Here is a 15,794-nt window from a genome sequence, read left to right as displayed (position 1 = left end):
TGTGAATCTCGTTTCCGTTTATCCTTCTTCTTTGCCCATCTGCCTTCCCACTTTTCTAATGCTCCCCAAATCTGGGCACTCTGCAATAACTCTTTAAGATGCACCTTCGTCCCTGCTGATCTCATGTGTTCAAAATCCTTTGCCTTAATTCTAACCTGTAACTCCTTTTCAAGTGCTTTGTTTTCTCAATTTCTATGTCATGTTCATCTGCCAGATCTGCCAATTTCTGATGTACCTTGCCCATTTCTCTCGTAATTCTCAGACACAAATATCCCAGCTCTTCTTCTGCATAGGATTCTAACCTATTAACTCCCATCAATCCTTCAACTAGTTCACTTATTTTGGTAGCCAGCTCTACACGATCAGTCTGCTCTTCAGTCTTGGGTGTATTTTGAGGGGAATTCAGACTGTCTAACCACTCATTTAACTGCTGTGCTGTCAATCCCTGTAATGACACATTACTTGTGTTCGGCAATGGCACCTGTTGTACCACTGCACCTGGAGTTTGCGGCGTCAAAAGCTTCAAGCTCTGACTTACACTCGGGCCATTTATGGTATCTGGATGCGCAACAAGTGGGCTAAGGTCCATTAATGGCCTAGATCCATTAAAGGTCTGCCCCATAGAAGATATTACCTGCACATGGTCTCTCACCCCCCTCCTCATGAGGATTTGTGACAGTTCACCCTGATCTCCTGGAATCGGCTTCTTTTGGGCAAACAATGGTACCGCTGGACCAACAGTAATTGGCAGCAATATTGTATCTGGTGCTGCTCTGACACCCACATTTTGTAGCAGGGCTTCTCCCATACTCTGATTCATCACTGGTGTCACATCTGACTGTGTTCCTGTCATTGGTGTGAACCTCGGCAAACCCTGTGGCTGTGCCTGAGGCAACAACAGTGGAGTCGGCTCAGTCTGAACTAGCATCGGCCTCGGAACCACTTGCTCCGTAGGAACCACTAAGTTTGAGGTTGTCCCAAGAATCGGTATCTGTGGATAAATTCTCTGTATCGGTGGCGGGTGCATCTGCGCCTAGACTACTGAAGTAGTCACTGCATTAGGAGCACTCTCCACTACCCCTTATACCTGTCCATTATCTGTTTGCACTGGTCCCACTGTCCCCGTCACCTGAGCTGGGGCAGTTGGAGCAGAACTAATGGTTGGACCCCCTTCATGCCCCGCATATGGTGGAGGTCGGTCCCTCAGCATCTGAGTAATAAGATCCTCGACATCTGAATCTTCTCCTTCTACATAAGACATTTTCTTCTTTTTACTCCCTGATGAGCTCTTATCACTTTTGCTAGTCTCCTCTTTCCCTTCTGACTCATCTTCCTCTTTGATAGCAGGAAACAACTTAACATCCTGCACTGTCGCTGTTCTCCACCTCTTTTGTTCCCAATCCCATCTTGCTTCTGCTAGGGACTTCTCTACCTTCATTCTTCTTCTCTGGAATTTGATTTCTTGCTTCTGTCTTGCTATGAGCTCCCAAGCCTCTAATGCCTCAAACTGTGCTGGTCTCGGAAGCGGCTTCGTCTCATACAGCGTCATTCGCAGCTGATCCAAAATTCTCAAATTAAACGTTCCATGCTCTGGAAACGCTAAAGCTCCTTGTTTCTCTGTCAATTTGCACCACTGCTTTAACCAAAGACATGTCGTGACACCTCGCTCCTCCATCACAATATATGCCAGAGAATTTTCCGGTGGGGTAGGCTCCCCCACTGTCGCCTTAATGTATGTATCACGCTTCATGGTACTCCTAAACGCTTTGAAAAACTTCATCTTTTCTATCTTTTGTGTATTCAAATCAATTAAGGTAATGACTTTTACTCCCAAGATTCCCTTCACCCGCTTTCTCAACCAATTGTCTCTCACAGACAGCTGCCAATCCGCTCGCAACTCTTCTTACTAACCAACCTATCCCAGCGCGGCTCACTCTGAGGTCACACTCAAACACTGCAGCTGACAAAGTCTTGCCGCTTGTCCTCCTAAACTCCAATTCATACATCTAATGCAAATTATTGCGAGCACTAACCAAAACCAATAACGAAAAACAAATAAGCAGGTTTACTACAGGAAGGTACACAATCGCTTCAGAGACCTTACAGATTTTCACTGATGGCCCTTTCGCTCATGCAGCTATTCCTCTATATCAGTCTCCCACATTCGCAAGCAAAATTGGACCTGCAAATTTCACTCTCAACTGATCACTGGGTCTGTCCTGGTGCACATAGGGCTCGCCAAATCTCAGTCAAAAATGTATCTTGCTCTCTTAACTTACACACCGACTTGTTGACCACGCCCGATCAACCTACTAAACCAGGCAGATTACAACATATAACCAAGTGTCTCCTACACTTGTCAATATACTCCGGAGCCTTAGACCATGCAGGGTCTGTACATCACCAACAACCATGTGGACAATTTTTGAGCACAAAGCGCCACACACATATGAAGTTCGATGACTTCCCTACTCTCATACTGTGGAGTACGCACACTCCTACTAAACCTCAACTGGAGGACGCAGACTCCCTACTTTCTTCTCATGCATCACAATTCACCTGCGATTTGCATAAGCCTTTGCAAGCGCAACCTACCACTTTCACACTATCACTAGACTGACGAGAACATACCCAACTTTACTAGCAGGATCCAGGATCTGGGAAAGTCATTTCTGGGTTTAAGGGGACATCATTCTTACTACAAATGCCATTACAAAAAATAAAATCCAAATCACAATAATAATGAACAACTAACCCTAACTCAAACTACCACCATAACCATCAATCACCACATAACTAGTTCTCCAAGGAAACTAACCATCAAGCTACTACCAAAAACTGCTAGCGCAGCCTGTCCTTAGTAAGAAAACTAACAAGGGGACACGTATAGCTCGATGAACCTTTTGATTTGCATGGAGTATCCTAGCCATGTAAAATCAATGACCATCATTAATCAATACACAAATCAATACCATTAAGCAAATCATTAATCAGCTGTTAATAGCATCCACATTTCATGAATGACCACAACTCAATATACGTTTTAGCAATTTTATTTCCCTATTGGTTACAATACTAATTCATGGGATTAATTCAAACTTTATTCAATCAACTCAAGATTAATTCATTAGTGCCCACCAATAACATAATCTAATCAGAACTTCAGAAAACATACATTCTAATGCTTCAGCATTAGCCAACAAAGATGAATATGTCGATATGAGTAGCAGAGTTCAGCAAATCAGTCCGTCAATCATTTGTCACTGAATATGTCAACGTCTCAGAATAGGAACCTTTCCTAACCCAGATCAGCATTAGCATGTGGGACTTCATGTGAAAACAGTTTAGAACATAAATTTGGAAACCATCTAACGAAGAGAAAAACTATTTAGACAGTGCAGTTGGTACCTAGAAAGAAAAGGCATAAAGTTAATTCAGTCACATTGTCATAGCTACCTATCCACTGTATGGATCAGCTACAAAGTCAGTCTTCATTTTCAGGTCATCAATGGATCAGCATCGCATCAGGCTCTCAAGAGCATAAGCCCAATGACAAAGTCTCACATCAATTTCGGCAAAGGTCTCTCCCCGATCATCTGCCCCTAACACCTCTCCATCAGTTCTGCATCTGCATCTGAAGTTTTCCCCCTTTGTCACAATATTATATCAAAGTCACCCAGACTATCCCCCAATTCCTAATTGGTCAATTAGTCACTCATTTAATTACATAGCCAATGGATAAAATACACCAAATCTATAGATTCTAGTATTTCATGATTCTCAGACTGTTGATAGGTTCACTGTATGATGTCCTCAGCATCCGGCTCATCAGGTATTGAAAATGTTGCATTTTCTTCTCCAGTCAGTGTCTCTATTGTTCGAGTCCTGGGAAAGTACATCTTGTCTGCTTCACACAGTCCTCAATACAATTTTGATTCCCTCATCTCCTGTTCGTCGGTTCATCGCAGAAAATTCTAGCTAAGCAGACTTTATCAAACAACGATCAGTTCAGGGTCAGTTCAGCACATTTGCTTCTCCACATTGCGTGATAATAATTCAGCTTCTGCATGAGGCCTGGCAAAACTAGGCCACAACTTCGGCTAAGTTAACTCTACAATATAATGCAAAACATACATTATATATTTCAATATGACATATTACTACATTATTATTACACATTTTCATAATTTCACCTATACTTAGTCTCTTTTTTAATATAATTCATGAATCTTGGGGACCACTCTCTGTTGGCAGATTTTCAAACGTGCACATTAATTTTCTATGTTACTTAATTCTACATTTTTCTTATTATTCAAAATGCATAAACACTCATTAATATTTCTAATTAACATATCTGCTTCAGTATTTCCCGTTAGGGAAACATTAGAGGAATATTTAGCACTTGGTGGGCTGTGCTCCTTTCCGCCTGGGCAGAAGAGAAATATGCCCGCTGCCCTAAGAAACTACATCCTGCAACAATCTTACCTCCCTGGTAGAAATTTCTGAAGTCATTTGAGCTTGGCTGTGTGGTCACCATGTCCAGTGCACATAGACAGCCACATTTTTGTTTTTTCAAAAACAATCTCCCAAAGCAAGAATTTGTTTTTAAAAAACAAAAATCAAATGTCCCTAACACGCTTGCAGTTTTCCCTAGGAGGATAATATTCATTAATTTCTTTTCCAGGAAAAAGGGCATTAGAATATCAGCCAAAAAGGGTGGACAGTCTGAGGCACTTACACCAATTACTCGATGTCTGTCAGGCTATCAGTCAAAGGTTTCCACTGGCATTACCAGCAGAGGCTTAGCAAGAGGAAACATAAATAATGACTAATAATAAATAGAACGCGCAAGCCAGGAGGTTAGTAGGCGGGGGTACTCTGCCAAACTCTCTATAATGCCCTATATGTCTTGTGAATATTGCTTTGACAATTTGTTTAATTCCACTGACTAACAGCATAGCTCGTGATCTTGGCGAAGTGCTTCAACTTAGTTCATATTTGCTTTATGTTATATTCTTGATTATTTCTTAGCTGGAACAAACAATTTTGTTGAAAGTCAACTGCAGTTAATTTGAATTGGTATGCCATTCAATAAGTAACCTAGGTCGTCTAATCAGCAGACTTTCCGGTTTCTACATTTTGGCTTCAAGGCTTATCAACATGCATAGTTTCCAACTTCCAACACAATAATTGTGCCCTCCTTGGAAATGCAATTTCAAAGTAATGTGTTTATACACTTCTTTAAACTTTAGTGTTTAATCAAATTGTTCTGCGAATGCAGAAATTTCAAGCTAACTGTAATTTATTAAAGCCACTCTTTCAAATATACAATTTGCCTCCATTTCACTAAATGTGTGGCATGATTAATTATAGTTTATTACTTGTATATTTCACACCTGTATGGGTTCTTACAGAAAAAAGGATTCAAATAGATAGTTCTTATAGACTGTTCCATTGCAAATTTCCTAAAAGGAATTTTCTTTTTGTTGCCACCTTCCTGCTAGCTCATTGTCAGTTCTATCACAACTGCCATGGTTGTAGCTCAAATGAATGGAAATGGTCTGTGAGGAGGGTGGTCTGTGCAGGGCTCACAGTAAATGACTAAACAGAAGTGTGAGCATGGAAGTGGGGTAAGCGATGGGCCTATTGACAGCCCATTGGGTCAGTTAAGAGGAGACAGTGACTGTTGATGATGTACTGGAGCAACCCATCTCATCCTTCATTTATTTATCAGTCCACATTCCATTTTGGTTGATTAGAACCGTTATTCAAGGCATGTGGAGTTTGAACACTGCACCACTTTACAGTCATTCCATCGGTTGAGGAGTCCCAAATAGGTGTACAGAGGAAGAAATTAACTTTTTTCCTTTTTGTTGACGAAGGTCAAATATACCAAAGTAATGCAAACAAAAAGCAATCCATGAATCCCTGCAACAATGGTGATTATTCAGAGAAATCAGCTCTTTGATGTGACACCATGTTCCTGTCATTGCTATGGCTTCATTTATTTGCCCAAGGCAGGAAAGGCGAATAAAAACTAGCCCCTGCAAAAATGGTCAAGTCTGGCCCACTCTTTTCCTTTCCTCACACTATCTCTCTTTTTCCATCAATTCTTTCTCCTCTTCTTTTCTCTCTTCTCCTTCTCCGATCTCTTTCTTTCTACTTTCCCTGCACCTCTCTCTCTCTCTATCTCTATCGATGTCACTCTCTTTCTCTTTCCCTTACTCTCCCTCTCTTTTTCTCTCTCCCTCCATCTCCCTGCCTGCTGCAATTAATCTCAGGGAGCTGGGGGAAGTGAGAGAGGCACCAGAAGGGGCCCAGGGCTTTCACAATTGGCTTCCAAGGGCTCCAACCCAATACAGAAATTCTGGTGGAATAAAATGCCTGTCCAGCTCTGATAGTAAATCACCAACCCTGCCTTAGAGATTGAGCTAAGAGCCACCACCATGACTGAGGGGTGGTTTTGGCCCCAGTGGCATGCAAACTGTTGATGATTGGTGGTGCTAGTGGTCAGTCAACATGCAACAACACTCACTGCCTTAGTGAATTGGGCCCACAAAGCAGCAAGAGAAGAGCCATCTTTTTCGAGACATTGAGCTATTCTGTCTCAGCCTACCAGCCTGTCACAGAAGGAGCATTCAAGGCAGAGCAGGGGAGGGCAGTCACCAATAAGTACCATCTACAAGGCTGTGGGCACCATTGGAATTCTCAGTGTGTCATATATGAGTTTTCAGTGGTGCTTAAAGCTGCCTCACTCCAAGACTCTGCTACTCATCAGCGGAGTCAGAATTGAGCTTTTGCAGCATTATAAACAGTGGCGTCCAAGCATCAATACAAGCAATTCCATTAGTATACATGTATTTGTTTACAACATCAAGACCTATCCCATGGGACATCAATCATACTTCCAGTTCAAGTGACACTACAGTAGTAAAGTTCAAATTCAGCCACATGGAGAAAAATTAATTTTCTTAAATGTTTATTCTTTATTCATATTCCTTTTGCAGATAAATTCTCCTTCAAGTAGCCAACACTTTTCGTCCCATTCAGGGACTTCTTCATGGCTTTTTCTATTAAAACATCATCGGTTCATGGTACGATTCCATTCCAACATAGACTTACAGTGCAGTTTATTGTAGGCACAATTTTAGCTCCTCAAAGGCCAATGTATGAACTTTCATCTAGTAAATCATGATCGGTCCATTCTCATATGGAACCCTTGGTACGATTCCCATGCAATATATTGTAGGCCCGCTTATAGCTCCCCAAAGGCAAGTGTATGATCCTGAGGGCACATAACACCCACTCTCCCTCGGGTACAGTTTCTAACAAGTTCAGCAGTGTGTTATATACAGCATTCTGTTGTAACTCGTTTGTTGAGCTTTTGCAGCATGTCAGCATACAACAGTGCTCCTGCAGCCTAAGGCCCCAAAAAACTGTCTTATAAATGCTGATAGTGCTAGCGCAGGTGTTTTAATAAAAATATTAATGAGTGTTCATGTATTATGAGTAATGGGTTTGCGTACAAAAAGTAATAACCTTAGAAAAATAATGCACACATTTGAATATGTAATCACGATGAGTGGCCGCCAATGTTCATGAAGTGTACTTATTAATGGCTTATTAATGTTGAAATATGAAGGTTATGTTTGATTAATGTAGTAGTACATCATATTAAAGGTTATACATTATGTATTAGCTTCAGTAATTGTAGGCCTTAACTTAGTGGAAGTCTTGACCTAGTTGCACGGCCTCATGTCAAGCTGTATTTCCTAATGTTTAATAAAACAGATGTTCAGAGAATTAAATGGTGATTTTCCACTTTACTGTCTAAATGTGCTCGTAGCTAAAAAGTCTTTCTCATGAGAACCAACTGCTAGAAGATGCTGTTCTTGCTGAATGTCACATTATAAGTGTGATGTGTGTAAGAATGACTTTCTCAGGAGGAGAACATTGGAGACACTGACTGGAGTATAAGTTGTAACAATATTGTTACCTGACGAGCCGGATGATGAGGACATTTAAAGAGAAGCCAATCAGCGACATGTGAATGGAGTAGTGGTAGAATTCATAGATTTGAAGTTTTAGTTTTATTGGACAAAGTGTGAACATGCGATCCCTTGACCAATACGGACTTGGGAATTAGTTTTAGGGAATCTAACTTAGCTGGACTGCACTGAAGGAAGACAGGACTTTTGCCCGTTTTTCCACGGGCCGAAAGGTCATTACTTTCTTGAGCATCTTGACAAGAGATGTTCTTAACTTTACTGCTTAAAGACTTTGGGCCTCATTTGGACCTCGGCGGTCTTTTTCAAAGACCGCTGAGCCACCGCCATGCTGAAGACCACCAGTGCAGGCCGTTTCCTGCCCAGCGTATCATGACTGCGCCCTCCGCCCTTTTTTGGACGGAGAGCCGCCAGCAGCCATACTGACGGTCGGTGGTGAAGTGGAGGCTGCTCCAACTCCGCCGCCACGTCATCAGAACACCCCCCACCAAATCACAACCCGCGATCCAGTGTGGCGGTGTTCTGGTGACGGGGAGCTGGCGGCGGAGCAGCCCTCATGGATCCCGTTCCCTCCTGGAAGATCACCGGACCAGGTAAAGTGATCGTCCATTTTGGGTGGGGGTGTTGTGTGCCTGCATGGGGGTGTGCGTGTGAGTGTGTAGAGGGGGTGTGTGAGTGCGTGTATGCATGCGGGGGGTGTGTTGTGTGAATGGGAAATGTGTGTGTATATGTCTGTGTGCATATGTGCGTGTATGTGTGCGTGTATGTCTGCATGTATGTGTAGTAGTTGTGTGAGTGTGCGTGTAGGGGGGTGGGGGTGTGTGTGTCAATGTCTTGGGGGGGTGGGGAGGGGGGTCCTGCCACCTTTGGGGGTGGTGGGTTGGTGGGGAGGACTCTGGGGAGGGGGTGTGGGAGACCCCTATCAGTGCCAGGGAACGAATTTCCTGGCACAGATAGTGCCTACCACCATGGATTTTGTGGCGGTACAGAACCCGACGAAATCCATGGCGGTATGCGGGGTCATGATACCGCCGGCGGTCTAGTGACGGTCGCCGGGCTGGAGACCGAAGTCTCCAGCCCAGTGGTCGTTACCACCCTGGCGGTCAGAGTGTAGAAGTGGTGGTTTGGCATGGCGGTAACCGCAATGCTTGTAATTTCATTTTTTTTCTGCCGGCTTGTTGGCGGTATTACCACTACTTCTACACCGACCGCCAGGGTTGGAATGAGGGCCTTTGCGTTTTCTGAACTTTGATGCTGAATCCTGATGCCTTGCTGACCGAACTTATGTCCTGCTGATGAAGATATCTTAGTTTGATCCAATTGAGGAGAGGTATATGAATTACTAAATGTGACTTGCAATATATATATTGATACAGACATAGTTAGATGTTTTCCAAATTTGTGTTTACTAAATTGTTTTGCATGAAGCCCAACATGCTGATGCTAATCTGGTGTTAGTTAAGGATTCCTCACTAATGAAAGTCTGCTATAGGGAATAAGGTTTGATGTCTTTTCTTTGCTGAATCTAAATGTATGTGATATAATTTGCGCAATTGTTCTTATTATTAATTTGCACTGTTACTTTAGAATGTGTATAGTTCAAGCTTTGACTAGGTTGCATTTATTTTGTCACTTTGGACAGCCAGTGTTGTTTCTGTATGCTTATCTTTTGATTTTGAGATCAACTTACGTGACATTATCATTGTTAATATAGGGAAATAAATATTCTAACTTTTACTGATGGTGTGGTTGGTTATTCATGACTTCAAAGTCATGGTTGTGATAATTAGTGACTCCAATTGATAACTAATGTAATTGATTATTATTGATTATTGATGTTAGTGATTGATTATTTTTGATTATTGATCTGCATGCACTGACGTTATGGTGGGAACATCTTAGTTGCGAGTCAAAAGGTTCATTAACCTATCCGCGTCCCCTTGTAAGTTTATTTATAAAGGTCAGACGCGCTAACAATAGGTAGCCTTGGCCATCAAATAACAGACACCGCAAGGCTGCTTTTAAGGCCAGCAAGACACCACATAACATAGCATTCTATTTGTAAAGGTCTATTTGTAAAGTTCTCAACTCATCCACTTACCACATTTACATCAATTCAAATACAGTTACACAAACTCGACAATAGGCGAAGAAGCACTTTTACATTAAAAAAATGACCGACCCATTGACTTTATCAAAGCTTGTTGGTTTATCCAGAACTTTCTAAGAATCATGCATCAGTTTTCATTGTCAACAAACTCATGATCATGAGTTATATAAAACTGTTGGATGGGGTCCCTTTATATCCTTGTAAATATAAATCTTTTAGCACTTGGTAAAATGTATTATTACAAATGGGGTGGATATATTTCAAACAGGAATGAAAGGTTGAGTGACTAGCTGTGTATATACTTGTGTCTTTCAGAAGTAGATATGTGCACTGAAATGGATCATGGTTGTGAGCACACCTGCGTCAATGTGCCAGACTCATATTATTGTGAATGCAACCCAGGATACAGACTTGGTGAAGACGGAAAATCATGCTCCCGTAAGATGACTTCTTTTAGATGTGATCCTTTCTGAATACTAGGAGGGTAACTGACCAATATCTCACTGAACCTTCGTATGAGGTCATCAAAGATATGTCTAGAAAAACACACCCATTGTCCACACATTTTGTTATTTCAATTTGGATGTGCACTCCACAATTTTCTTTACAAGAGGAAAACCTCACAATGCTAACACACTTTCTTTTGCAGTATACATTCTCTTTTGGTTGTGGATTTAAATTGTTTTGTAAACAAAACTTAGTTTGCTTAGATAATTTTAGGTGAAAATATGTTTGCCACAAAATCTTCCCTTTAGTATAATTTTAATGTGTTTCAATTTCCCCGAAAATGTAAATTCAAAGTCTTTTGTGCCCAAAATCCCGATGAGAATCAGAGATATTTCCTTTCCTAAGCCAGCCTGCCTTCATTTCACACCACTTCCCCACTCCACACACTGTCATCGGAAACTGCGCTAGATGGGGAAACCACCCTTTCAGTCACCTACAAGGATCATTAGGCACGTCCATTTAGGACCAAAAGCATAGTTGGTTGAACAGGCACGAGTGAGTTAGACCCTGTGATCTAAAAGCATGATGGTGGCTTGTGCCTCTGTTTGTCCAGCACCTATTCTTGTTTTTTTATAAGAATAACAAATAGTTAACATAAGTAGGAAAGCTTATAGTACAGCTAAGTTCGATAAAGTGGACAGCACAAGGCTGTGGCAAAAGCTGACCAGCTGGGGTATCTCGGAAAACCTGCTCAGAGCCATTAGGAGTCTATACCCCAGAACCTGGGTCTGTGTGAAATCACCACCAAACAGAGTTACAACCCACAAGATCTGGACCAATAAAGGTGACAAAAACAAGGATGCATTTTAGCCCCTTTACTGTTCAACCTCTATTTGGCAGATAGAAATGATGCCCTAGTCTCAGTCCGTGTTTCCTCCAAAGTTTGCAGGCACACACTTCCACTGTTTCTAGTATGCAGTTGATACACTACTATCAAATCACACTCTGGTGGGGCTGCAGCGTTAATTGGAGGCGGCTCTTTCACTGTACTGTAAGAGAAAACAATCAGTCAACCATTCAAAATAAAAAATTAATGTTAATGGGGCAAGGAGAAACAACACTACCCCCAAATTCAAGTTTACCATGAGTGAGGTAGTTCTGGAACAAGCTCCAAGTCTAAGTACCTGGGCCGTCACTTTAACCAACGTGGACTGCAGGTAACTCAGTTTGCGGCCTTAAAAGAAATGTCCTTGTCCTTAACAGTGAGCTTTTTAAAAAAAGTGACATCAGCCTGGATGTTATAGGTATATGCAAGTGATGGATGTCAAGTTTTTGCCAACTTTAACTAATGGTTCAGTGATATTCGATGACCAAATTAAGTTATGGCTGGACAAGGCACAAACGCGAAGTTATAGAAGCTTGGTCTGTCTCCCTGTCTCTACCTCATCATTGGAAATTCGATTGGAATTCGGACTGAGCAAACAGTCTATCATCATGAAAGCCCAATTCTTGGACTACTTTGCCAGGCTCAAGGCAGCTCCCAAAGGATCCCTTGAAGCTCTGATCTGGAGTAGTGTTCAGGAAGAGAAATTTAGATGGGAGTACAAGGTGAGACCTGTGATGGAAAATTTCAAAGCCAAAAGCATTTTTCAACAAAATCTGTCCCCAATATCAACTGCCAAAATGCTAACCAAAAACATGAAAATATGATTGAAAGACGAAGATGTACATGCGCTTGCTCACAAAACGCACACCAACCTATATGCATTGTTTTATAACGACGTGGGGAAAGCTGCATACTTAGCAAGCCTGATGAAATTGACATTTAAAAAAGATCCCACAAGGCTGCGTTTGGCTTAATCCCACTAAAAACCTGTACATTTGGTCATTTAAAAGGCTAATTGGAGCACAGCTGTCGCCTGTTTTTCAGAACAGAGTTGCTGCTGCATATAATCTGCCTCTGCCCCACCCTCAAGAGCCTAAGGTGCTACTGGCTAAAACCTGTATTCAGGCACTTGGGCATCACTCAATGCAACAAAGCATTTACTGATTGCCTGGGTGGTGCTAATGTTCAGCTTTCAGCCAGTGTATAAAATTTCTCAGGGAAGCACTGACGCTACTGAATTCAAGCTCCACGGACAATAACACAGTTGCCAACATGACCATGAACCATAGCCGCTGTCAGCCCTTGCTGTTTAGTTGGGGTGTTACACCCAGGATATGGTCTGTGAGGCCTGGGCGTGACTAGCAACTCTTTTTCAACATTTCCTGTACTTTATGATCCTAACGAGAGCTTGGACTGCTCACCTATTTTGCCCATTGTAGTTGCTCAGGGCTGTAGTTTCTGTGGGTCTGAGGCTATCGAACACCCTCTAATATGAATGGACATATTGGCAACAAGGGTGTATTGATTAACTGATTGTATATAATTTTATCTTGTTTTATTGTGTTTATGGTGTTTTAAGGCATATTGTTATGGTTTTAAATAACTAAAAACATTTTTTTATTTACTTACGTATAGTACAGCTAATGATAAAGATGAGATTTTCTTTATTTTTTGGTTTCTAACATCCCAAGGCTACTGTTTTTTTTTCTTTCTTTTTAATGTTAAAACGGTTAAGTCTTCTTGACCTTCAAAATTATTTTTTGGAGTTTATGACCACATACAACTTTCTCAGGACTCATGCAGAAATTAAGCTACATTCAACCTCATTTGTTATTGAAAAACAGTGAACATTAGGGGATAGTTTATTAAGCTTTGATGCATCACAACACAGCAAGACACTTTGCTGCACTGCGTCAAATAAAAAGAGAAGGAGTGTGCCAAAGTTTCAATTATATAGTGAATTTCTGCTCTCTATTTGCACAGGACACTCAGTGCTGCCTTGCCCCAACACAGGTACCCTTGCCGTATGGTGCAAGAGTGCCTGCTTTGCAGGCAGGACTGTTTTAGTACAAACAAACCTTAGAGGTGTTTTAGTCTTTCTAAGTTGGAAGGAGGAAAACATTTGTAGAAATTAATATATTTTCCTTGTTGCCCCTCTATAGAAAAGTCATAGCATTTTGATGTATTCCCAGTTTTACCAGTCATGGTAAATCTGGGAATGTCCCAAAATCCATGGGTGGATGCGTGGAAACACCCCCCCTCCACCCAAGTAACGCCTTCCCAGGACAGAGTAATGCAAGGCAATGACTTGCACTGCTGTGCTTTTCTCTAGATTTGCCACGCAACAGAAGACCACAGAAGGTAGCTTGGTAAATCTGGCTTAAGGATTGCATTGCCTTTGCGACACCATGCGTGACGCAAAGCAACACAATCTAATGATGAATATGGCCCCCAGCATTTATGTCAGAAGGGCAAAGTAGCGTTTGATACATTGAAATTATTGTTTTGGAGAGGCAGAGGCAAAACGAAGAAAGAATTTAATTTGCGTTTCTGAGCAAAACATGATGTGAACCACCCAAATGGATCTGTTTTAGGGTAGAAATTTGCCTCTTTTTAAAGATGAAATTCATAGAGCCAGTAGGGTCCATCATTGCATAGGAGCATTAGATTTAGCATTTAGCAGAAACGTTGTTAAAGGTGGCATGCACCTTGTTTTTCCTGGATAGTGCAGGGCAACCATTTTCAGAAGAAATAACTAGAAGCATAAGTAAGCAAAGCTATTCATAAAACGATTTGGCAGCCTCTGTTACATATTCTAAATGGTAAAAACACAGTGCTAAGTGCATACACTTTGCCACTAAATCAGGAAACTAGATTTCTGGTGACGGTACTAGATGGGAAGAATGTATAGAGTTAAGCAAAGGAAGTACAACAGTAACACAATATAACCCACTGCAACAACAAAACACCACATTACAATAACACAAACAACAAAATATTAATAGCAACAACTCATAGCAGAGGAACACAACACAAAATGAAACAAGAAAACCACTAAACAAGAAATATATCAGCAATCCATACAACACCCAGACAAAATACAATACTTTAACACAATACAACACAAAATAAAGTACCACAACAAAACAAACCACATCATAGCAGGAACAATGCCCTTGAGTTCTATGTTTGTATGATGCTGTTGTGCTATGTTGTGTATGTGCTGTGCTGCTGTTGCGGTAGAAGGAATTTTGTTATTTTGTCGTCTTGTAGTTGTGTTTTTGGTGTGTTTTGCTGTGTTTTATATGTTGTTCTATTGGTATTTGTTGGTTTATACTACAATGCTGTGTTGTGGCATTGTTGTTGGTATGTTTTTGTTCTTATAGTTTTGTATTGTGAATGTATATTCGTTGTGTTGTCTTCTCTGTCGGATATTTGCTATGTTCCACTCTTAGGTTTTGTTGTGTTTTAGTTTTCTTGTTAAGTTCTTGTGATGCATTGTAGTGTTGTCTTTTTTGGTTCTGTTATAGTGCCCTATTACCTTCTATGTTATGTGGTAGAATGTTTTTGTGTTGTTGCTTTGTTTAGTTTGTGTTACATATTTGAATTGTGCATACTGTAGATTGATAGGCTTTTTGTACATACTTGTGTCTTTCAGTCATAGATATGTGTGCTGAAATGGATCATGGCTGTGCACACATCTGCGTCAGTGTGCCAGGATCCTATCATTGTGAATGCAAACCAAATTACAAGCGCAATGAAGATGGAAAATCATGCTCTCGTAAGATTCCTTGATATAGTGTGTACTATGTTTATTACTATGCACCACATGCTCGAGTTTGGAAAGACTAGCAGCAAATGTGATCATTATCAGTTCGGAATACCTGGAGTTGTTCTGTCTATCCTCTTGTGATACTTTGTATTTATGGTGACAGCGTCATATTAGGACTCTGCAGTTACTAAAAATCTGAAGAAACAGATAGCCAATATCCCCGAAATCATTTTCATTGAACCAAGACAGCTTTAACTTGTGTAGTTAGTTCTCTGAGAGGCAAGATGTATTTGTAATGTTCTGTGGCAAATTGTATAGATATTTTGAGTCTCTGACCCACTACTCCTACTACATGATTGTGTTGCACAGTTAAGTATTCTATTCTTTTAGAAGAGTGGCATGGAGTGAAGTATAAAAATGATACATTTTTATATGATAAGGAAAATGTACTAGAGGAATCTGTCAGTATCTAAAGGAGAGAGACATACTCTTAAGCAGGATTATTTTCCCTGTGCATATGCATGTCTTTTGTTAGGGACTAGGGAGCCTTTATAAAGGTAATCCTAGAAAAAT

General features: G+C 41.0%; 1 protein-coding gene across 3 annotated transcripts in view; it reads left to right on the top strand.

Annotated features, from left to right (window-relative positions):
* The window catches only part of MATN4 (matrilin 4), a 199,739-nt gene that overhangs the window by 82,268 nt on the left and 101,677 nt on the right, over positions 1-15,794 (top strand). Inside the window, exons 5-6 of one of the 3 annotated variants that reach the window (XM_069243826.1) lie at positions 10,432-10,554; positions 15,108-15,230. The exons of 1 other annotated variant lie outside the window; for it this stretch is intronic. In XM_069243826.1, coding sequence (XP_069099927.1) covers positions 10,432-10,554; positions 15,108-15,230 — 246 coding nt within the window. The remainder of the gene's footprint in view (positions 1-10,431; positions 10,555-15,107; positions 15,231-15,794) is intronic. One more of the 3 variants, XM_069243827.1, reaches the window with a different exon arrangement.

The sequence above is a fragment of the Pleurodeles waltl genome, chromosome 7 (assembly GCF_031143425.1).
Source record: "Pleurodeles waltl isolate 20211129_DDA chromosome 7, aPleWal1.hap1.20221129, whole genome shotgun sequence".
Taxonomy (NCBI): domain Eukaryota; kingdom Metazoa; phylum Chordata; class Amphibia; order Caudata; family Salamandridae; genus Pleurodeles; species Pleurodeles waltl.
The sequence above is the reverse complement of the archived record's forward strand: the minus strand, read 5'-3'. Positions and strand labels throughout refer to the sequence as shown.